Source organism: Macaca mulatta, chromosome 6 (assembly GCF_049350105.2).
Source record: "Macaca mulatta isolate MMU2019108-1 chromosome 6, T2T-MMU8v2.0, whole genome shotgun sequence".
In the NCBI taxonomy this organism is placed as follows: Eukaryota; Metazoa; Chordata; class Mammalia; order Primates; family Cercopithecidae; genus Macaca; species Macaca mulatta.
The window spans coordinates 76,490,049-76,515,452 of NC_133411.1; the positions used below are offsets into that span (position 1 = coordinate 76,490,049).

Here is a 25,404-nt window from a genome sequence, read left to right on the forward strand (position 1 = left end):
CGTGTGCTGTGTGCAGAGGCATTCCAATAATAGTTTCAGATGCAGAGGACGGGTGAGCTGCTGTGACTCATGTCCCCAGAGCAAGCACGTCTCCAGGCAGAGGGGACGTGGGCGGGGACACTCACCCTTGGCCGAGGGGAATTACCTGGGGAGGCCAGGAAACAGGCCCTGGAGCGCAGACAGGAGCCTGGCGTGCACGAGGGCAGCCACGCTGACTCACACAGGAAGGCAAGAGGGCGATGACCAAATTTGAAAGAAGCAAGTCACCTATGTCAGGGAAGCCCTTAGAGAAACAGGAAGCATGATCAGCTGGTTTCAAGCTCAGAAAAGGAAAATTCAGTGTGTCCCCATGCCTTTGTTCTCACAGAAGTTTATCAAGGTGAGAGTCTGCTGAGCCCAGCGCTGTGGTTCTGAGAAGCGAGAGTCAGCTGCCTTCTCCGATGGGGCCTCCACAGCTTCAGAGTTCGTGCAGTTGTCTGTCTGCAAGAACTGCTGGAGGGGAAGAATCCTGGGTTGGAGGGCGCAGCACTGTGAGTCTCCTCCCCACCCTCACGTGTAATTACCATAGCAGACATGTATGGACAGAGCCTCCACCTTCAGTTTTGTGGGTTGTGACCAGCCAAAGGATGGCCAGGTGAGGGAGGAACTGTGCTCCCCAAGACAGGAGCCCAGGCACCAGCCCAGAGGAAGGTACATCTTTTTGTAATGTGTCTACCCAAATGAGCATACCTTTTCCCAATTACCACAAAGACACCCTGCATGCTAGCTGTGGCCCTGTCTACAGAGCACTTATTACATGCTAGAGTCTGTTAAGAATTTGGCACACATTGTCTCGTTTAATTCTTACAACGATCCTAAGAGACGGGTTTTTTTGTTTTTTTTTTTTTTTGTGAGACAGTCTTGCTCTGTCACCAGGTTGGAGTGCAGTGGCACCATCTCGGCTCACTGCAACCTCAGCCTCCTGGATTTGAGCGATTCTCCTGCCTCAGCCTCCAGAGTAGCTGGGAACTTCAGTTGTGCACCAGCACACCCAGCTAATTTTTGTATTTTTAGTAGAGATGGGGTTTCACCACGTTGGCCAGGATGGTCTCAATCTCTTGACCTCGTGATTCACCTGCCTCAGCCTCCCGAAGTGCTGGGATTAGGGTTCTTTTAGTACCCCTGTTTTACAGATGAGGAACTGTAAGCACAGAGAGGGAATCTGCCTAATGCCACACAGCTATTTGTATCAGATTTGAAATTTGCACAAGGGCATGCTGCCTCCTAGAATGATTTTGTTTAGAACTAGATAATGATGATGATCATGATTATTTCAGTCTTAGGTAGTTGAAGCTCCCCTGTGTTCTCAGGGATGTCTCAGTCAGCCTAATATGCCTCTGGGGTAAACAGAGAATGGTGGAGTGTTGGCAAGTTCTTGGAGAGGTTGGCTCCACCTGTCCAGGGCCAGGCTGCCCCAGGGCCATGTGCCCTGGCTAAGTAGCCAGCCTCTCGTCTATGCTAGAGCTTGGTGTATGCCCAGCTGGCTAGGATCTCTGGATCTCAGGATCTCAGGCAAGTTCTGGTGCTTTTTGCGGATTGGATGATCTTGTGGATGAAACATAGGCTCTGAGTTCCGGAGTCCTATTTTCACGTTGGTCTGAGCTCCTGAGAAACACAGCAGTGAACTTCCTCATTGCAGCACAGGGCACTTCCTCCGGCAGCACAGGGCAGGGATCCACCTAAATGAACACAGGCTTGCCAGCACCCTATTTCCCCAATGCCCTGAGTGTGGTTAGACTTCTGGCTATGCAGGAGATTTCTGTATAGTTCTCCAGGTAATGACAGACAGGATAACCTGCCACTCAAATGGAGTTGCCACTTCAAGAGAAACAGCAACCTTTATTCCAGAAATTCTGAAGCATCGGTCCCCTTAAAATCATATTCTCAGCCCAGGATTGGCATGCTAACAAGTTCCCAGGAAGTTTGATACCCATAGTTCTCTGGATTATTCTCCCTGAAACATCACTTTGGGCCCTTCATGCTGTGAGATGTAGGTCGCCATCCCAGCTAAATGAAATCAGCAGAGCTGACACTGAAAGTTCCTTTGTCCAATGAAAGCTAACAACTCTAGTATCGTGGCTGACCATCACATCATTTAAGGATCATTTTATTTTTAAGAAATAACTGGAGAGTTCGCTTGCAGTACCCTCAGGTGAAGGCTCTGGGGGGTGGGGCCACCTGTGACGACATGAATTGCCCTAAGGAAAATCATAGGAAGAAAATATATAGGTTTGAGTGACCTGGGCCATATTTTTGGGGCCCAGTGGTTCTGCAAAGCTAAAGATTTTCATATAGAAACGCAAACATTTGGAAAATGAGAGTAGATAAGGATCTGTGTTTCAGAAGGGCAGCTCACACCTCCAAGTTCAGGGATGAAAGGTTCTTCAGGCCAGAGGGTGCTGTACTTTCTCTAATTTCCCACCCAGACTCCCTCCTTCCTACAAATATAGCAGGCATGACCTGGGTTTTGATCTGAAAAGCATCACACATGCTTGTGGCCCAGAAATGTCTCTCTAATCTTCCCACACTTCATGCTTCTTTGGCTTTCCTTTGGCTCTGGAAGAATTGGGAACTGTGAGACAGCCCACCCAAAGGGCTAAGTCCCTGAGAGGGAACCCCTTAATCTATTAGCCCTCTGACATTTTGGGAGGGATTTCTTATCAACCCTGGCAGTTAGCTGAGATAATCAAGGCAGGTAAGGAGGCGGTGCCTGGATAATGGGATGGGAGAGGGTTAATGAGATCTGATAGGACATTGGGAGGGGGCGATGTGGATGCTGTTTCACATGCCAGAGGCCAGGTCTGCTGGTCTGCTTACTTCCTTTACCCTTCTGATTAGAGCTGGAACGGTCCCTGCCCTCCCCACCAAAACCAGGAGTGCCCTCCCCACAACTTGCCCCATTGCTTAGATTCAACACTCTCTAAGAATCCAAACAGCTGACTACATCACATGTTCTGGCTTCTTTCTGTTTTAAAGGAATGAGGGCAAGTGTGTGCGTGCGTGTGTGTGTGTGTGTGTGTGTGTGTGTAGAAAGCATGTTGGGCTCTATAGCTGCAGATTTCCTTCCCTTGGGCTCTCTCAGCTTCTACCAGTTTGAACAATCCCAGGAACTGCACACAGAAGAGACAGCTGGCTATAAACGTCCTCCCCATGGGGAGACAGCTCCCAGGTAGAGCTGAAGCCGCAGCTGTCAGCCTCAGAAAGGAGCTGCGTCCCTGCAAGATGTAAATCCCAGACCTTGACCATCTCGCAGCAACCTGAATTTCATTTATTGGGTTAGCTGTGTAACAATGGGCAAAAGGTAAGGAGAACTGGCCTTCCTTTGCTTTCCTCCTAGCTATGAGCAGATACACAGGCTCCCAAACTTGTTGGAAATGAAGGTAGACAGTGAAGTTGGGCAAGGGACAGCCTCTGCGTGCCTCAGTTCTGTCAAATGTAATACAAACCACTTGACCATAGAAGTTCCTGCTGGTTCTAAAGCTGTAAAATTCTGTAAGATGTTACCACTGTTAGTCTGGCACACATTTAGAGGTATGCATATGTAGAGAGACATTATATAGGTGTTTAACTTACATGAATTCAACTATACAAGTTCTGTCTCTTTTGCATACTTAAAAATAAAAATGCTGTAAAATTATATTTTATGTACACATACATGTTATATATTTATACAAACATAATACTGGGCAGGGTTATATGCCCAAAACCTTGTATAACTATACTTTATCAGTGACTTAGGTTTTTTCTCATTTATCTTTGATTGCACTTAACTTTAGAACCTAACCCCACAGAAGGTGAGATTCCACTGTAATTATTACAGTGTTGCTAAGGAGGCAGTGGAGTATAGGGAGAAAGGTGTGGGTTTAGAAGACAGATTGAGCTGGATTTAAGTCCTGGATTTGAATCTCGGCTTTGTTCTGTATTAATTGTGTGATCTTGGATAAGTTACTTCAGCTCTTCCAAGCCCAGTTTATCATCAAATAGGAAGAATAATGCCCATCTCACAGGATTATTGTGAAGGTTAAATGAGATCATGTATGTGACACTTATTACAGTGCCTGGGACAGTGTATCACTCAGCATATGACATTTATTACACATGATTCAGCCCACATACATTTACGTATCTAATGCTATTTTATAAAGCAAAATCAAACACGTCAGTAGCCATTTATGCAGAGCAAAAAACTCTGATGACCTACAGATCACACTTTCCCAAGATGTGCTCCAGATTTGACAGATGAGTCTGTGGCCATATAAATTTGAAATATTTTACATGTTACATACTTCTCCTCGAGACTCATGATATATTAATATGTTAAAGAGTCTAAGAAGTACTACAGCAGAAACACTTGCTTAACTTGGTTTGTCTCACCCCTCTAACACTTATTAAGAGCCCTAGGATCAGGTCCCTAGAGTCCAAAATACACTTTGGGAAGTGTTTCCAAGTGACCTAGGTCACTGTGGGCACAGGTTACTCTAGCTTCTAGAAACCCCCGGCTAGGCAGGTGGGGTCATGTGTGGCTGTTGGGTATCTCCACAAAGAAGGTCAGTATTTCTGAGTTTCACTGGCATCACAATCACCTGGGGAGCTTTACAAAAATGTAGAATTTTTTGGTTCCACCTCAAAGCTGCTGAATCAGACAAGAAGGTCAGAAGCGTGCATTTTAAATAGGTATTACTAGCATCATACTAAATGTTAAGATGCACTGAGTAGGTGCCTGGAGTTAAATTCAAGCAAGTGGTAGGAAGAAGATCTCACATACTTCTCCCTCTCAATCTCCAAGTTTCTAGAGCTAATTTAACATGTGATTCAATGGACTGAAAGGATTCTTTCCCTGCTTCCTCACATGAACAGCACCAACGGGCAGGTTGGAGGGCTGCCATCAGCAGAGTTTAATGTAAGTTCCTTTAATCAGATTGCTTTCTTCTTTCTAGCTTGCTGAGACCCTGGCCCTCAGTAAAGCGGCTTCTTGATCTCTAAAGGAGCTGTTTCTGCCAAAGGAGGGTGTCACTTGGGAAAACCACACTGTGTGACCTGACTCCCAACCACAGACGCTTCTACATAGAAGTATTCAGATAATGGGTGGCATTGAAGGAGAAAGCCATGGAGAGCCACATGCAGCCTCCGGGCTGGAGGTATGAAAAGGGACAGAATGTTTTCTAACTATGGGAGAGGGGTGTATTAGAAGTTGATTCTATGCTTACGAACCTTTCTGTTAGTAAGACTCTCCTTGAAAACCAGTAGGCTTAAGTCCTTGTTCTAACCTTTTGGAATGTAAATGGATCTTTCCAGGGGCGAGATAAGCCCAGTCTCCAGTTTTACAGAGATGTCTTCAAGGTCATGGGTCCCATAACCCAAATGCAAAATGTACCACTGGAGCTAACCTGAGAGCCTGTCCCAAGATGTAATTGTTTGTTTCTTAAGGATGTGGGAGATGTATTATTATTTCTTCTGCTTTGCTGCATACATTGTGTAAGATTTCATCCTGACCTTGTAGCCTCTTGCCAGCTACCATATGTGTGTGCTGTGTTGTGTGAATTCATAAATCAGTGTTGTTGTTGTTGTTGTTGTTGTTGTTGTTCCACAGTGATGTAGAGGTTTCTGTTGTTTGGCTAGACTTTGAATTTCCTAATAGTAGGAATGGTAGGTTGGACTTCCATTGTACTATTCTAAGCAGTAATGTGAGGTTCTAAAAATTATGAAGACAGGGTAAATTCTACCTTTGCTACAGCCAATGGAAGCTATCTGGGGGGAATTGGGGAGGAAGGAAGAAGGAGCTTATGAGCCTGGAGCACACTGAGCAAGAGCATTGAGTCATGGTGGGGAGTTGGGGATATGAAGACCCTCCCAATGTAATTGCCCAGTGATTTCTTCCTGCCCACTGCACACACAGAATCAATTCATTGAGACTGCAGTATTGCAGTAAAAAAAGTGTTTAATTGATGTGAGGCTGGTCACATGGGAGACTGGAGTTACCACTCAAATCAGTCTCCCCAAAGGCTCAGAGGTTACAGATTTTCGAGGATAGTTTGGTGGTCAAGGGACTAGGGAATGGGTATTGCTGATTGGTTGAGGATACAATGATAGGGATGTGGAAAATGGTCCTCCTGTGCTAAATCCATCTCTGGGTAGGGGGCCATTCGACTGGTTGAGTGATGCATTATGATTCTGGGTGAGGTCAGTCTGAAAAACATCTCAAAAGACCAATCTTAAGTTCTACAAAAGTGATGTTATCTACAGGGGCAATTGGGGAAGTCACAAATCTTGTGACTGCTGGTCACATGACTCCTAAGCAGTAAGAGATTATAGAAATTATACCTACATTTTAGCAGAATTCAGCCCCTTACATAATTCTAATCTTGTGGCCTTTCATTAGTCTTACAAAGACAGTTTCAGCCCCTGAATAAAGTGGAGATCAGTTTTAGGGAGGGACTATTATTATTCTTGCTTCAAACCTAATTTATAAACTAAATTCCTCCCATGGTTAGCTTGGCCTATGCTCATTCCTGGGCATTTTTATGTTTAACAAATTTGGAAAAGTTACTGGAGATTCACAGGAATTTGATTCCCCTCCAGGGATGATCTGCTTTGTAAAATGCAGAGGGAATGGGACAGTGGGAGAGGGTGGGGCTCTCAGACCACTCCCTTGCCGTTCACTTCTGGCCTCTTCAAATGCTCATCAAGCAAAATTTCTGGTTGAACCATATGGCTTTGATTGAAAAAAAGGAGGTTGGTATGTGGGAAAAGAGCAAAATTTTTTTACAATGGCATTGTTACAATCTTGATCAAATATACCACGTAACCTTCCCTTCCAAGGGTAATTGGTCAAACTCTTCTGTGTTTGACCGCCACTTCACTCCCCTACCACACATGCTAGCTGTTGTGTTTCTCCATTTGGCGTGACACAGGACAACTGGTCAGCTTTCTGTATAAAGGAAAGACAATATTTTCTTTTTAGCTAACATTTCCCTTTAAAGAACAGAAAGAAAAAAACAACTGGGGTCCCATGTTCCCATGGCTTCTATCCACTTTCCATTAGGCGCCCCATGCACCTGCTAACCAGAACTCAAGCAGCACTTCTGGATCACCATCGTGTTCCAGCTGCCCCCCACCTGGATAGTTCTGTCTTGAATTTCTTCCTGTTCCTTGACTATCTTTGACATAGTGACCATTTTACCTCTTTCTGGCCAGAAGTGGCTGTTCCTCAGTGGGGATGAATCACTTTGTACCCATAACAATGCTGGCAATCCCCAAACAGCAGACACTTTCCACTTGTTCAAAGTCCCTGAACAGCCTTTGAAGGAAACTTAACAAACAGTTACCCCTGGGTTAACACCTGGTGTGAGGCTGCATAGCTTGAAATATAACTTTACAAACCACTTCAAAGTTGCTGTAGATACAGGATTGGAACAGAAAGACCATTTCCCTCCAACCACTACAGCATATTTCCTTCTAGTCAAGCAGTAAGCCCCAACGTAACAGCAGAATTCCAGAGTCTTCCTGATTTAGCACACTGCCATTTTGTCATGGCTCATTTTGATCCCTCTCATTAGTCAGCCCAGTGTTACCATATCTAATAAATCAGGTATAGACTGGTTGCCTCCCAAAAGAAAGAATTTGCCTTCATTTTCTGTACCACACACAAGCAAGCAGTAATTTATACACTGCCTGGAAACCAGTAGCACAAACACTGATAAGTAAATGTTCAGCTGAAGCCAAGCTCCGCCTACTACTTGTGAAAGGAACTTGGATGCCCACTCTCAAGTGTCAATCATCTTGAATCACGCTGCTGTTGAATTTAGCTTTTTTTTTTTTTTTCCAGAGTAGCATCTCCCATTAAGCCAAATGATGCCTTTGGGCACATTTTTCCTTTAAAATGTTTTACTGTATTTGAATGGAAAATAACTGAAATATGAAAAAAATGTAAGTCTATTTGGGTGGTTGGTTATATAGCCAGGGTTAAGTGTTTATATTTTAAGTTACTATTTTTAATCAAAAGTTTCCCAATAATTACAGCCTAAAGGAAACCACAGTAAAAATATTAACCAGAATTTTACTCAATGTAATGGATAATTACCAAAGAATAAATAAATCATATTTAGGAATAGGAAAGAAAGAAGAATGACCTTGTTAAAAGTTGTCAGCTTCACAGAGGTGAACCTCGTCTCCCAGCTCTCCTCCTCCACCCTCCTCGACTCTCCTTCCCACCTCAGCCAGGAGTTCAGTGACCTTCTGCACTTCCCCTCTGTTTCTATCGAAACTTGCCCATGGGAAAGATCCAAAACTCTTTCCATTATGACATAAATGATTGATAACTTACATGTTCCATGTTTTCAGATTATTCATTTATTTTAACAGACTGGAGAATGCTTACAACTAAAGAAAGAAGCTCTAACAGATGTCTCAGCAGTCAGACAATGGGTAAGGGATAGTTTTTGTCAGTAAGGGTGGTGGTACCGGGGCATTGTCTTCCAAACCTAAGTGAGATTGTAATAGAAGTTTTGAAGCTATTAATGAAATATGTCAATAAACATGAGATAAAATTACATGGTTTCACAGGTATATTGTTCTTAAAAAATATATTGTGTTCTAGGAATTTCAGTGGCTTCACTAAATGGAGTCAGTCTGACATGTAAGATTTGGGCATTTGGGAAAAGGAGCAAGAATGAACATTGAGGAGACACACACACATGAACACTTTAAAAGAGTGTACTATAGTCTTACAGTAAGTGGGTAGGAGAGGAATGGGGCAGAGAAAGCATCTGAGGTTCTTGGAAGACCTTGAAGGACCTGGGAACTATAGGACTATCAGACCCAAGGCCATTGCTCTGGGGTGCTCCAGACATCTGGGGAGGAAGAAACCTGGAGAAAGGCTGTAATATTAGGTAACTGGCAGGACATAGTGACCTTTTGTGAAGATAATTCCAAAAGCTATTATTCTCATGTTAGAGACCAAATATCTCAAGGTTCTGAAGAATCAGCCCCTGCCTTCCTCTCATCTCTCTCTACCACCTCCCATCCCCACACTAGCACTTTGCACTCCAGCCAAAGGTCTTTGTACTCGAATCACCCAATTTGAGACACTCTTACATTTCCCTAACCTTCTCTAGTTAACTCCTGCTAATCCTTCAGGTTTCAGTATGACAGTTACATGCTCGGAGAAGCCACTCTGTCTCCTTGGACAAAAAAGACTTCGTTGCTCTCACAGATCCTGTACTTTGCCTTAAAAACTACTGGTTTATTTGGGAGGCCAAGGCAGGCGGATCACAAGGTCAGGAGATTGAGACCATTCTGACTAACATGGTGAAACCCTGTCTCTACTAAAAATACAAAAAATTAGCCAGGTGTGGTGGCATGGGCCTGTAGTCTCAGCTACTCATGAGGCTGAGGCAGGAGAATCGCTTGAACCCGGGAGGTGGAGGTTGAAGTGAGCCGAGATCATGACACTGCACTTCCAGCCTGAGCAACAGAGTGAGACTCTGTCTCAAAACAAACAAACAAAACCTACTGGTTCTGCTTTGTAATTATGTGTTGATATGACAGTTGATATATGTCTGTCTCCCTCACTGCTCTGCACACACTGCAAAGATGGGACCATATCTTGTTGGTTTACCTTTGTGTTCCCAGTGTGAAGCACAACGTGTGACATATAATATGTGCTCAGTAAATGTTAATTAATTATTTGAATGAATGAATGGTACTTCTCATCAAGGCAGCTCAGGAGAATCAACAAGCTCTTAACCTTGAGCAAGTGGCTTAATCTCTCTAAACTTCAGTTTCCCTATCTCTAACACAGCATTAGTGATAGCACCTATTTCCAAGGTTGTTTTGAAAATTAAATGAAATAATGCATGTAAATCACTGAGTACAAATCTAGTATGTAAAACACAATAAATGTTTATTATTATTACTGTTACTACCTGTATCTTTGCACCAGCTTTCTCATCTATAAACTGATTGTTTTAAAGTTTCCTTCAGCTTTAAACAGGCTATGACTCCTACCTAATCCTAAAAGAAAAGTCCTTTGTTCTCTGGATTTGTCAATCTGGCAACTCTAACCATCAATATATTAACATTTTTTTTCCAGTTGAAAAAATTCTGCAGGAACGAGCAATGATTCATCAACTTGTAATAACATGCATGAATTTAAGACATGGCCATAATTATTTTATGAACTTGCATTTGATGTACCAGTCTTCACTGTTCTCATAAGATTCCGGGAAGTGGAAAGAGGGTGATTTGGAATGATAAAGCTCCTTTTCATCTACATACCTAAAGAGGGGTGCTTTTCTTTTCCTTTTGATGATCTTACAATAGGGTATCCTTGAAAAAGAAAACGAAAAGTAAGATATTTGCATTATACAGCCAAAATATTCAAGAGACCTGTGTTCCTCTTGGCATTTTCTAACTCTATTCTGTACCTTTCTGGATTTCAACCCACATGAAAGAAGCAATATTTATTACCTAGTAACTGGATAAACTATGTGTGATATTTAACTTCAAGTGCAAAATATTATCTTCTATGATCTTACAGTGTACTGGAGAGCTTTATGTCCATTTTGTGCCAGAGAAAGCTGAGGCTTCATGGAAGAAGATAATGACCTGAAGCCCATGTAGCTGTCCAGAGCTGAAATCAATGCCAAGCAAGCTCAAAGGTTTGGGCCTCATGATTAGACACCCCACTTCGCTTTGCTTACCTGCCAAATCCTGTAAGTGTGAGCTACACTTCATGTTTGTTTCCCATAAATACTTCCTTATTGATAATGTCAATAAAGTAAATTTCATCACCCACTTGGAATGGCTCCGTCCTTGTCCCGGCAGTGTTTTGCCTTCCAGAAGAACAGAACAATGCACCATAGTTTCCAAGTGCCTTTCATTTGCCACTGGAACTTTGCTATTTGGATCATAATTCCGCCTTCTCAGAGCTTAACAAATAAAATATCTTGGTGCAAGCAATTATCTCTGTAATGGAGGGAATTGCAACGATAAGCACCTTTTACGCAAATTCCTGTGAGTTTTCAGTGCTTTATTTTAGGTTGACTCATACTGTCTAAAAATGTTTCAATGACATCTGAAGCCAGAGGACAAAAAAGTATCAAGAAAAAAATTTATTAAACCCAACAACTAACGTTTGTATAAAGTAAAAAGTTTATATATAGTTTACCAAGCATCAGTACTATAGAATTACCGGACTTTCAGCAAGCCAGTAAGGTAGCTATGGCAGGTCTCATTATTCCCATTTTACAGATGAAGAAAGTGAGGTCCATTCCGATGTTTTACTCAAAATCCTATGCTAGGGTTACAACCCCTCAAAGTTCTTGAGTACCTTATTTATTACTGTTATTGTTACTCTTACTATTTGAAACCAGAGGGGCATTCACCTAAATTTTCATTTGCATGAGCAATCAAAGAAAATCAGAATTGGAATCACCTGCCAACATTTACTTAAAATAAATTTACTTATTATTTTCCAGACATACTTTGGACAAGTTATTTTAAACACAATTGTGCATCAGAAAAAATCCACAGGAACAATGAACACTCCATACGCTTCTGAACCTGAATAGGGAACAGACCTTATTATGGTGTCAGAATGAAACAATGCCTGGGAAGCCTCCATTACCGTTCCACAAACAAAACTAAGGAAATGCGAGAAGAAAGAAGAAAAGTACATTTATGTGCTGCAGGTCTAGTGCTCTAGCAGGAAATTCCGAGTGAGAGCTCTCACCAGTGCCCTAGCCCTTGACCCTGAGGTCGTGGGGCTTTTGCATGACTATTTCCAGCCAGGTGTTGGTTGGCCACATCCACAGACTCCAGAGGCTCAAAGGACTTGGGCCTCACTTGCCTCTCTCATGGGCCCCAAAACCTGGCTGCTCTGTCTGCAGGGTAGCCTCCCTTCTTGCTTTCACAAGCCTGTGGATGGCTGGTTGAAAGCAGGAAGAGCTGCCACTCTCCCTTCACACTTTACATCACCTCTACGCAAGTCATTCACTGATTCCTGCCTTAGGTGTTTAAATGAAGTGTTTGTTGCCTATTGAATGAGAATGGGCAGCTCGAAGAAACACAGATGTGCTTGACACACACTCCAAGTGTTCCCAAACTTTATTACCTAAGAACCACTAGGGATGCTCATTTGCAGTGCAGATTTCTGGATCTTATCTCTGGAGATCTATCTGGTAGGTTTGGAATGGGGCTCCAGCCCAGAACTTTAGTCAAACAGCCCAGGTAATTTTATGTGGGAAATCCAGGCTCATACTTTGAAAAATACCATAGTAATTGTGAAATAATTAAAATAATGAATGAATGGTAGTATTATGAATGTCAATAGTTATTTCCCAAATTTCTCTTACCAAAAGAATCACTGGGACTACTGTCAAAAATACCGATTCCTAGGCCTACCCTAGACAGACCTAGTAATCATAACCTCCAGAGAAGGTACCTGGGAATCTAAGTTATTAAACAACTACCCCCAGATGAGTCTTCTGATCAGACCCATTTGGGGAATACCACTATAGGCTGTGGTCTCTGCAGTTCTCACAGTATTCACTTCTTGTTCTTTGAAGCAGTAACTTGGTGTGACCATATTCATGCAGGTACCCAAAGCTCCTATTATCTCAGTAAAACTGCTCCTTCTGCACAGTACCATTTTAGAAATAATTGGACATCTCAGTCAGACCCCAAATGATAGTTCCAATACATAGCCTGTAACTATGGATCCAAATGAGTTTTAATAAAATCAGGTTTCAAAATATTCAATAATTGATATAGCATGAGCACCAACCAATGTGGATAAACAGTATGTTGTAAACAACCTGTATTTACCTTCTATTATTAGCCCCTAGTATATTTTAAATGACAGTTTTTCAATGGTGTCAGCCTCCTAGAGCTTGGGAATACTGATTTATTTTCAAGATCCCCTTCTACTTTATCTCTCCCATCATCCCTATTATAAGAGCTTGAGATTGGTAAATATCTTCAAAGTAATGCTTGGTAATTGTGCCTGGGTTTGGTTAATATATTTTCCCCTGTTTAATTTGTTGCATACTCCATGCCCTGACATCTTATTCCTTACCAGACCAGAAGTTTTCAAATGTGCAAGCCTATTGTGCCTGGGGAAAAATGTTGAACTTTTGCCTTTGTAATAAGATATGCTCCAATTACCAACTTTAGCAATTTAATATAGTTGAATAATAACTGAACGGGACACTTTGTCACTCAGTCATTATTCAAGCTCCTACTAGGGGTGGAATGAGCAGTTGCTGGAGGTCAGTCTATTCCTGAGGGAGCTCAGCCTCACAAATCAACACTCTGAGAATTTTTTAAAAAGCGACATTATAAAAAAAAATTCTAGGAAGTACAAATTGAACTATAGATTTGTAAGATGCTATAAGAGCTTGGGTTCCATTTTTAAGAATAGCACAGTGTTTAATGTTAAGATAATTTTATACATGGAATGCATGATGGAGAGATAAAGCAATCACCCGGATAATTCAATCTAAGAAGCACTTTGTGAGTAGAGATGATACAGATAGATGAGGTCATTTTCACCTGGGCCAGAGATACTATACATTTCCCCTCACCCTACATTGCACGTAACCTCACATTCAGAAGGTATTCCAGTATCCATGACAAGCTTTAAGCACCTATATCTTGCTTTGATGTGCACAAGACATTTCTGCTGAGAATTGCAAGGTCTCTTGTGTATAGCCAAAGTTTGAAGAAGCCAAGGGTGTTTGTTTGTTTTAGCCTCAGGTTTGCTTGTGGTTTTTTTTCAGATGTACTGTAGGGCAATATTTTTCCACATTGGGACTAAGACTTACTTGCCCAGTAAAAGACTATTACATGCAGACTTTTAATTTATGTACTTAGTACATATAATGTGTCCTAAAGTCTCAGGAAAGTTAATCAAGAAGAAGTCCAGGGGGCTTGGCAGCCTTCAGGAACTAGAATGTAGTCATTCAGGAAGGCTGCCTCTCCTTCTAGAATGACACTTTGTTGGGACATGGCTGAGCCACCAGAGTCTGGGGCCAGTGATGGCCACCTCAGAATCAGAAGAAAAAGCAGCTCTAAGGAAAGATATGGCACTCTTCCGGGACATCCAAGCCCTGACTCCTGCAATCCAACAACCTCGTTTTACTCTCTGTGTGGACATTACTACCAAAGAGGTCATAGAAGATTCCTGACTTCATATCTCTCCAGCAAGGGAGGATCTCACCTGCTACCTAGACCAGAAACGTCCCTCCTAGGGATGCCTAGAGGACTCACAAGAGTTTCAGAATAAGTTCTGGAAAGAGTTCTGGAAGATGTGGGGGTCCTGAAAGACATGTACCCCTTCAACAGGAGGCTGAAGATCTCATGGTAGTGCCTCCCCATCATTCACCTGCTCTCCTCCCACTAGCCCACTATACGCCATCCCTAGGGTTCTGTAAGTCACAAACCAGGTTGAGGGGCCAACTACAGGTCAAGAGAAGCTCCAGATCAGGGGCTAATAAATTGATTTAGGGACCTCAGAGGGGTTTTACAATTGTTGATATACTCTAGGACAGTGATTCTTCCTCCTCTTCCTCCTCCTCTTCTTCTTCCTCTTCCTCTTCCTCTTTCCTTCTCACATGGATACAGATGTAAATTGAAGAACACTTTCCCTAAATCACTAATTTTCTCATATTGACATTCTGATTAGATATCGCATGGCAGGGACCTTTCTCCAAGCCCTGTGAATGAACAGAAATCTAGATTTTCCTCAGAGTTCAGCTCAGGAGACAGCACTGTTTACCCAGACTCAGTGGCCCTGATCCAAAGAATACTCAGCTTTTGTTCCAATGGAACCAGTATCCCTCTTTTCTTGCCCTGGCCCACCGCATACCAGGTCGTAGAGAAAACAGGTAGATTGATTTCCCCATAGTGGAGCTGCTGAGAGAAACTGTAAGCCATGCTTCAGTGAATGGAAGCCTCCATCAGTACCACATCTCCCTTGGGAAGCATCTGGAATGATCTTAGTTATTGTCTTTAGCTATATCCAAGCTGTGGCCTCACCTGACTCCTCAACTTCTCTCCTTCTGAGCCTAGCCTGGTGGCCATACTCACCTCTACAATCAGCACCAACCCAAGTTCCCCCTTCTGACCCATCCATCCTGCCTTTCGTAGGGCCGCTCTCAGCCTTTGCTTCTGATTTCATATACCCAACCAAGACATTGTCGAGCCCACCATAGCTGATTATTCAGGCTGAACATATATCCACTGGCTCAATCCAGGCCTATGCCCATCAGGAAGGCCTAACCCCATCCTAGGCCCTTGTGCTGGCGCAGAGCCTCCAGAGTCTGTTGCACAATTTGGGCACCACAGGGAACACATGACTGGCATCCACAAAGACAAAGATGGAAAATATGAGCCATCCATTTGGCAACAATGTTGGCATCTTCCTCATTTCGTGCTGCCAAGCTCTGACCAGAAAGATCTTGGCCTGTTTACTGCCCGATGCAGTCAGTCCAGACTCAGGGTGGCTCAGGTCATGGTGGTAGAGCCAGCTATAATGAGATTTAGACATGCAAGAAAAAGACAGAGAAAGGGATCCAGACTCCGTATCAGAAACAAGCTAAAGGGAACGCTAGAAAACCTTCATGAAATCAAAGAGGTAAGGCTTTTAAAATCTAGAAATTGGCCAGAAATAAACATTACATTCTACTTTTCTTTTTTATTTGGTTTTCATAGGAGAAACTGTTTTCTGTCCACATAAAGTGTGTACAATCTTTTTTCCAGAATAAGGGAAGCAGGAAAATAGGTGAAGAATATCAAGTAACTGGAGGATGGTGTGTGTTATAATGGGGGAACAGCTGTGTCATTTGCTGCCTATAAAGTATTATTAATAATTTTGTGGCCCAAATAATTTCAAAAGCACTTTAAAGAGAAGCCAGAAAGAAAAGAACTAGTGCATACATTGATCTCATCTTATGCTCCTCCTAAATCTTTCAAGTTAAATGTTATTTCTCCCACCTTGACAACTGAGGCAGCCTCAGAAAGGCTAAAGGATTGCTCAAGATTACAAAACTAAAAAGTGACTGAGTTAGGAGAGGATTCCAGTCCACCAGACACCAAAGTTCACAACTGTCAAGGATTGTCATTAATTTAGGCAACTGTCTTCTCCCTAAAGTGTATACTAAAAGAAGTTTACCAGCATTCCAAGACGATGTCATCAGGGAGACAGCATGGTCAAGTTACCATTGAAGGAGTCCTTCCAGTCCATTTCCCAAAACTAGGAGTTGAAAGGTGAGTTTTGTAATTGGTTCGCTTTGAATAGATTATTTATTTTAAGCTGCCTGGTCTGATGATGCAATAAGCAGGGGAACAAGCTTGGTTTGAAGATAGATTTCTGATCTTCTGGGAAGTGTTTCCACTTTAATAAGCTTTGATTCCCCAAGGAAATTCTTAAAGGCATTCAGTCACAACCTACTGGGTTGCCAGGTCTCTGTAAATACACACATGCGCATGTGCACACACACATACAGGAATGGATAATTTTGTAGTCACGACAGTGAATGCTGCTGACAGTAAGCAGAGAGGAAACTATTTGGGGAAAATTTTTCTTCTTGCAATTTGAATCCAGTGGTTGGGGGTTCACAAATTAAGTGACAATGGACAGATTAAGAGGAGAAAAGATGGCTGGGCACAGTGGCTCACAGCTGTAATCCCAGTACTTTGGGAGGCTGAGGCAGGTGGATCACCTGAGGTCAGGAGATCGAGACCAGCCTGGCCAACATGGTGAAACCCCATCTCTACAAAAAATTTTAAAAAAAAATTAGCTGGGAGTGGTGGCACACACCTGTAATCCCAGCCTCTTGGTAGGCTGAGGCAGGAGAATAGCTTGAACCCAGGAGGCGGAGGTTGCAGTGAGCAAAGATTGCACCATTGCACTACAGCCTGGGTGACAAGAGTGAAACTCTGCCTCAAAAAAAAAAAAAAAAAAAGAGGGGAGAAGACATGATTTATTTATACTTACAGGCAGGAATACTCAGTAATAAGTAACTCACTCATTAACCAGAGGAAAAAGGTTATATGCCAAACTTAACCAAGAAGGAGGGAGAGTGGTTAGGGAAAGTATGGAAGATTCTATTGGACTTTTTTTTTTATGCTAGTGGAAATGGGCTGTCTATTTCCATGGCAGTTGTATTTTCTGAAGACTCTAACTTTATCAGATAAGATAATTTCAGATAAGATTTCTTTCTGAATCTTCTTTAGCTCCAACATTTTCATTTAAAAATTATCTTTATATCATGTCTAGGGGTCCAAGTGGGTCCCCACATGTCCTTCATCTGAAACTATTCTGGACATTTCACCAAAAAAGAGAAACAAAGCAAGTTTTATTGCTGTAGAGAGTGATTTATGTTAGAAATTGTGAGGAAAGAGATCAGCAAAGGGACAGAAAAACAAAGATTAAAGGTTGGAACCGAGTAGAACCAATTTCTGAGTATAGAAGGCAGCCAGTCCCGTCAAGAAGGTTTCTAGATGTTGAGTCTGAAGCCTCTTTAGTAAAGATGGTAGTGGGAATGTCATAATAATGGTTATTTGCTGGATCAGGGCATGGAAGATGCACATGTTCTGGTAAACTTTCTGGGTATCCCACATTGTTGTGGTGGTGATCAATCTTTTGAGGTCTATCAAGTTGTCCAGCTTCAGCACCCAGAGCTTCAAGAAATGGCCAGTGCTAGTTCTTAGTGACAACAAGTCAGGAGAGTGGGGGAAAAATGAAAGTGTTAATTACTGACAAAATGTGCAAGATGATAGAATCTAGTTTAGAAGAGACGAAAAATAGCTCAAAGACAACAAACAGAACTAGAATCTGCTAACTCACAAGGGGTGTTATAATTTTCCATTGAAACATAAAATTTCTCTCCACAATCACCTTCATTTTTATAAAAGATAAAGTAAGATTACTCTTATTTACAAAATAAGCCTAGCCTCATTAAATATGTCCTGATCATTTAATAAATGAAGCAAGAACGGTAACTGGCCACACAGGCCTTTAGAAGTTTGCTTTGTTGGAACTTTTATAAGGAATCTCAGATTGAACTTTTAAAAGCCTTTCTTGGCTAGGAGGCCAAGCCAAGAACTTGCCATCAGAACTTTATCTGCGGTACCTATAGATTTGGGTGAAATCCTCTCCTGTTGAGGTATCCAAAGCATTCTAAAGCTCCTGGGCCTGCCAGGAAGTGATCTTCATTACTCATTTGTGAGGCTGAGGACACTGTAAGCCAAGTAGAAGGCCAGTTTTGCTAAGAGAGCTTTGTGAACACTGGCTCCATAAAGTCAACCTTACTTCCTTAAAACTGCCTGGTCATGTCTGTTTATATGCACATCATTCTCAAATATGACATTTCAGTTAAAGCCTTGGTGATATAACTAATTTCCTCAATTATGTCCTGTTACAAGGAGAATAGGTACTTATGGAACTTATGCAAAAAACTGTATTGCCATAAAAGTAAGAATATTCAATATGAGTTTCTGAATTCTATAGGGATTAGGTAGGGAGAAAAATATAAATGTTTCATTCTTGTTTATAAGATATAATCTACTAAATCGTTGTTCATTATAAATAGGTTAAGAGAAAAGAGAAAGGAATTCCTTATATTCAGAAAATGGAATATTAAAGAACCAGCAATGTTCCAAACAAAAATAAAACCCATAAAAATTATAATCAATCTTCATCAGTTCATTCAGTCCCAGGTAATTTATTTTTGTTCTGCTCAATCTTGGGTTAGCAGTTTTATGAGCCCATCAGCCTCTCCACTAGAATTCTGGAAATTCTTACTCAGTTCAGTGGTATGATCTCAAAGTCATTTATGCAGAGCCATCAGAATCCTTCACCTTGGATAACCAGTCATTTCCATGGGTCTCTGAAATGTTCCTTTTTCTTAAAATGATGCATTCTACCTTACAGTTGATTGTAAGAGCTTTCAAGAAAGCATCAGAATAAAACAATAACTCCCTGTGAATGAAAAAAGACTTAAAATGGCAATGGCTAAAAATTTGATGAGAGTTTGTTATAAAAATAATGCAATTGACAAGGATATGTGGTTGTTCTGATGACATAAAACATTTAAGATAATAATGGGAATTATGACTACTAACATTATGTTAGGACATATTGACAATGAGGGTTTTAACTCATATACTTTCTGAAGTACTTACATTCATAGCATTTACCCATACAAATATAACATAGAGAAGGTTAAATATATCTTCTCATTTGATAATGCTTTCCTTTTCTAATGTCCTGACTTCTTTAAAGTATCAGCAAGCATCTTGAGATAAATAGGAGAGGCTTTGGGATTGAAAAGAAATACAGGTGGGCTTTGGGTTATCCTTAGAGTCCTACTCCTGTCTTTGTAAAGACTTAATTAGTAAGGTGAGCGCAGTATTTTTAATTCTTCAAAGAATTAGGGGACAGTGTGTTAGTATATTTTGTGTTGCTATAACAGAATATCCAAGACTGTAACTGCCCAGTGGGTTCTTCCTACCTGCTGCTGAGATAGAGATGATTTATCAAGACAGCGGAATTGCAAAGGAAAAAGGGTTTAATGCACACAGAGCTAACTAAATGGGAAACCCAAGTTTTATTACCCCAATCAATCTCCCTGCAAATTCAGAGACTAGAGTTTTTTAAGGATTATTTGAAGGGTAAGGGGCTAGAGAGTGGGGAGTGCTGATTGGTTGGGTCAGAGATGAAATCACAGGGGGATCCAAGTGGGTTCTTCTTGCTGTCTTCTGTTTCTGGATGGGATCGCAAAACTGGTTGAACCAGATCACCAGTCTGGGTGGCACCAGCTGGTCCATCAGAATGCAGGGTCTGAAAGATATCTGGAACACTAATCTTAGGTTTTACAATAGTTCTCTTATCCATAAGAGCAACTGGGGAGGTTAGGAATCTTGGCTGCATCCTATCCTGAACCATAATTTTGAATCTTGTGGCAAATTTGTTAGTTTTAAGAAGGTGGTCTGGTCCCCAGACAAGAAGATTTGCTTCAGGAAAGAGCTGTTATCATCTATGTTTCAAAGTTAACCTATAAACTAAATTCCTCCTATAGTTAGCTTGGTCTATGCCCAGGAATGAACAAGGGCAATTTGGAGGTTAAAGGCAAGATGGAATCATTTAGGTCTGATCTCTTTCACTGTCACAATTTTCTCACTGTTATAATTTTGCAAAGGTGGTCAGAAATGTATTGTCACACATTTCTGGAGGCTGAGAAGTCCAACATCATGCTGCTGGCATCTGACAAGGACCTTCTTGCTGCATTATCCCATGGTGGAAGGTGGAAAAGCAAGAGAGAGGACAAGAGGGGGTCATACTCATGCTTTTATACAGGAACCAATACCACCCATGATGGCTTAATCATCTCCTAAGGGTCCTAACTCTTAATACTGTTACAATGGCAATTACATTTCAACATGAGTTTTGGAAGGAACAAACATTCATACCATAGCAAATAGCCTCAATAATAGCATAAAGGAATTGGCCTGCCTATCCAACTACAGTATTTTTAATTTGTTTCTTTATATTAGAGATAAGATTTCCAACTAAGGTGGAAATCAAAAGATTTTCAATGATCCAGGACTCTGGATTTAGAGCTATGTGTCTTTGGAATGTTTTTTATAAGTCATTCAACAAAGACTTTAGAATGTATTCCTTTCCTCTGAGTACATTGCTCCACTTTAGCCCAATTAACTTTCAGAGTGGGAGGGAAGACCGAAGGGAAAACATCTTTAATAGCTCCTCTCAGGCCCTGAATATCAGCTTCCAACTGGGCCATTTGCAGGAGGAAGGTGATGGTGCAGGGGAGGGGGAGAGTTTATGGTGAGTGTGAGTTTCAAGTTTTGTTCTAGATCAGATTTCTGTTCTTTAGTTTTGTTAAGGGAGTCTTTCAGGCTAGCTGTGACACTTTTTTTTTTAAATGTCCTTTCATTCTGATACTCCCATATTGGTAACAGGATATTTGTTTAGAATGAGAGCTTTCTGAAAATCCTCTCAAACTTAAAAGTTGTTCCAAATCAAAGGATCTGCTGTCTGGCCATTGATGATTTACTATCTCCAAAGGTATACGTTTTCCAAAATGTGACTCATAATGAATAAACCTATTTTATGGCTTAATCGTGGGCACAGGAAACACTCCCATACGGGGTACAGAAGATGCAGCTCCCATGCTCCAAAATCATCTCCAAAGACAGCCAAAGAGAGTGTAGAAGATGCAGCTCCCATGATCCAAAATCATCTCCAAAGACAGCCAAAGAGAAAGAAAGCAAAGATCATCATTGCTATAGGCAGTAAGAATGATACTTGTGAAAACTCCTGTCTCCAATTGCCTATAAAAAATGATATGACTTTGATCATGAACCTGTGAATCCATGACTCTGGGCAGGAATACTGAGATGGGACTTCTGTCCACTAGCAAGACAACAGGAAAAAGAAAATAAGGGCTTTTATGGGCCAAGACCCTTTATTTACACTTAGACAAACACCCTTAGCATTGGCAACAGTCAGCACAATGCCAGCTGAAAATGGGATGCCCAGGATACCCAAATTTCTCTCCAGCCAACTACAAATGCTTGAGTCCCAACCTGAAATTGGCTGTTTCTGAGCAAAGACCAGACAATCCGCACCCCACAGCATGTGGAAGGCCAGAGAGTGAGCACTCTGACTGAATCCAAGCCAAACTATCAGGACACAAAATGAGACAGAAAGGACACAGTAGCTATCCCTGGGAAGGAAAAGATCCATTTTAAAAGGTATTCAGACCAAGTCACAATACAGTAAGAATAAGTTCTGAGTGTTTTCTCCCGCAAATCTAAATCTCGGAAAGAAAAGACAAAAAGATGCTCTTACCACCCTCACCTTACGGCATTCTGAGCAGAGATCTGGGAACCTGGCTGCTAAGAAATTTATCTTTGTCAGCATAGTCAGAGATCCTGAAATCTTAGCTGTAGTTTCTGGAGGAGCAGAGAGTCACAGCCATCCCATCTTTGTCACCAAAACTTGGGGAGAAAACTTTTCCTTATCCAATTTAGTTCCAGTGGTTGAAGACCCATGAATTAACTGACAATAGACAGATTAGCAGGAGAAAAGACAGGCGATTTACACATATACAGGAGTTCTCAGAGATAATAACTCACTCAATAGCCTGAGATTAAAGGGTTCATATACAAAATTTAACAAGGGGAAAGGGGTTAGGGCTTTAATGAGAAGGCATGGAAAGTTCTGTTGAGGTTTTTGATGCTAATACCAATGGACACTCTGTCTCCCTGGCAGCTAAATTCCAGGAAACTCCCTCAGATGGCGGTTAACGGCAGCAGTATTTTCTGGAGGCCCTGTCTTAGTCAGGTAAGTGCAGTTGAGATTAGACTTCTTTCCATATCTTCTTTAGCTCGAATGTTCTCACTTTAAAAATCTTTATACCAACTCCGGGGATCTGAATGAATCTCCACATGACTCAAGACATGTATCAGCCCAAGAACTTTTAAAAAGGAAAACTTCCTGGTTCCTTTCTAGGGCAAAGTTTGAGATAGACAATATTTCTATGACATGCTTGAGAGCTTCAGGAAGGCTCAGTGAAGTTCCTGGTGACAGAGACATCACTGCATAATACAAATGCCCTGTGGGGTTACGGGTAAGGTCTCTGACCAGGATGACATCATCCTGGGCCTCATTCCAGCACTGTAAGCTGTGACTTCTGTGCCCAGAGTCAGAACTGCTGTTTAACTTCGTTAGGGTCTCAAGATACAAAGCCTGCTACTTACCTTCAGAAAATCATTGCACAATATTTCAAGAGTGAAGTCATATCAGGTTTCTTTTTTCTGTTTACTTTTGCCTTTCACTCATCACAAACAGGATAAAAGGGAGACCACTTATATTTTTGGGTCACAAATTGATCTTATAACTGCAAACACTGACTTCCAGGGAAATTCTGTTACCAGTGGAAATATCTAGATGAAAAGGTGGAATTCAAAGTGCTAATTTCAAGAGGTAGTATCTTTTATAAGTAATATGAATTAGTGCTGTTTGTCTGTAAGGAAAACATGCTTCTTGTTCAGTAAAGTCATCTTCACAACTTCAGGAACGCTGCCATTATTAAGATAGTTAAGAGTACCTTCTAGAAAAATTGTGGACCCAGGTTCATCATTTCAAACAGCTGATACACAATACAAAATGTAGAAACTAAAGATAACTTGGCTGGGTGCAGTGGCTCACATCTGCAATCCCAGCTACTTGGGAGGCTGAGGTGGGAAGATCACCTGACAGCCAGGAGGTCAAAGCTGCAGTGAGCCATGATTGCACCACGCATTCCAGCATGGGCAACAGAACAAGACCCTGTCTTAAAAAAAATAACTGAGCCACCAAGTGATCTTCTCTTAGGAGATGGAAAACCCCATAATAAGAAGGGTAGGTAAATGTCTGCAGTCTAGCCTCTGGGAATGAAATTTCTTAAGGATGGGCTTCATGGATTTGGGGCTCATGAACCTGCAAGAACACTAGCAATCAAGAGAGTAAAAACATAACCAGAAGCGTTCAGAATTTGGGAAGCCTCTTCATAGCACTAACTGAGATATTGCTAATTAGTGGCTCTCCAAAATACTATTAAAATAATCTGTTGATTCTGGATGGTCTTTATTGGGGGAGAAGGCTGTTCTGTGCATTATAGGATGTTTAGTAGCATTCCTGACTTCTACCTTCCAGATGCCAGGAGCAGCCCCAGTCGTGACAACAAGAAATGTTACCAGACATGGCCAAATATCCCCTGGGAGGCAAAATCATCCCCTTCAGTTGAGAACTGAAGGCTTGAAGGTAATGGAGAACACTGTTTACAAAGAATCCCAGTAGAGTCTCGGGGTGCAGGTAGGAGATGTAGCAAAGTTGGGAATATTTTTGAGATTGTGAAGTCTGGATTTTTTCCAATGTGTATCTTTTAGCGTGGGAGCCAGGGAGGTCTGGCTAGGGTCAGGTGAGGACCATAATCTAATCACTTAGAATTGGCAAGCAATACAAGGTGAAGATTTTGAGAGCAAAGACTCAGAAAAGCTCAAATTTTAAAACTTTCCTTTGATGCTTTCTATTGATGAGTTGATGCGTCTTTGGGGAAATTCCTGGAATGAACAATACAGTTATTTGTAACTGTTATTTGTCCTGAGGAAGAGTCTTCTGGAACAGTAAAGTTATGCTGATGAAGATCCTGGAATAGTAAAGCCATGTTAACATAGACTGTGTGGATATAAATAAGTTTTAGATCTCAGTGAATTCCTTAATTCCTTGATTTTTTTTTGCCCCTGCCCTTTTGCCCATTATTACCACATTCAGAAAAGCCAATAAAATACAAAAAAAAAAAAAAAAAAAGACTAAAGAGGCAGCAGGAAGGAGGAGGGTCTCAGATGTGCCGCCAGGCTCCATCCTGACTTCACCACACTGACTCCTGCATGGCCTGGGCAAGCAACATACTTTCTCCAAACCTCAGCCTCTCCATCAATATATGGAAGTTGATAATAGTGACTCCTTCATCAAGTTGTGGTAGAGTTTGAATGAAATAATACATGACCAGTGCCCTAGACATACTATGCACTCAGTGGGTGTAAATCAACTGTGTAAAACTAGGAAAAAATGCCATCACAATGGTGCTTCTGTGCTCAGACCCACATACCTTTCGGGACCACCTCATTCTTTCTGAAAACTATAAGCAAATACTGGGTTTAAAAGGAAGCAGAAGTGTTCTCTGTGCACCCTAGAAATATTGTGTGTACGGAGAGGTGGCTAACTCTCCTAAATCCTTCACCCATATTCTTAACTGAGCATGCTCTTGGATCACCACTAAAATGCATCGGGGAATTTAGGCTGTAATTTAGTAATGTCACTGCTTATAAAAGTAGAGGAACAATGAGAACACCACGGCACTAGCTTGGAGTAGGTTAAAAACTACTTTTCTGAAGCTTATCTACCAGAAAGTTTATCTAAGCTATTTTTCATGGGATGTTTTAAAGACAATACCTTCCTTTAATAGCCATGACCTTGAATTCATTATGGTGGAATTCTACTGCTTACTCTCACCTAATTCTGAAAACCGGCCATATTCTTCAAGTGGGAGACTCACTTATACAGTGCCAGGTGCTGATCTAGGCACTTCATATGAACTTTCTGCTTTAATCCTCAGTCTGTGAGGCAAATACTGTGATGAGAAATCTGATACTCAGAGTCAAGTAATGTAGTGAAGAGACCCAGCTGACACACGAGTGGAGTCAGAATTTAAGCCTTGTCTAGTGGATTCCAAAGTTGACGGTTCTACTCCATCATGTTACCACCTACATGTCTATTTCTCAAAACAACAACAAACA

The 25,404-nt window shown here is 41.6% G+C and overlaps 1 protein-coding gene and 1 long non-coding RNA gene across 2 annotated transcripts; both read left to right on the forward strand.

Moving 5' to 3' along the window:
- Positions 1–351: 351 nt before the first annotated feature.
- LOC106998789 (uncharacterized) lies at positions 352–10,834 on the forward strand. The gene is made up of 4 exons (XR_013418371.1): positions 352–530; positions 4,977–5,177; positions 8,401–8,463; positions 10,577–10,834. It is a non-coding gene; the product is annotated as an uncharacterized LOC106998789 (long non-coding RNA).
- A 4,557-nt stretch (positions 10,835–15,391) lies between these two features.
- LOC114678810 (uncharacterized) lies at positions 15,392–24,415 on the forward strand. Its single transcript, XM_078004824.1, has 3 exons — positions 15,392–15,673; positions 16,190–16,305; positions 23,762–24,415. The coding sequence occupies exons 1-3, from the start codon at positions 15,392–15,394 to the stop codon at positions 23,784–23,786; spliced, it is 423 nt and encodes a 140-aa protein (XP_077860950.1). The 3' UTR covers positions 23,787–24,415.
- Positions 24,416–25,404: the final 989 nt, after the last annotated feature.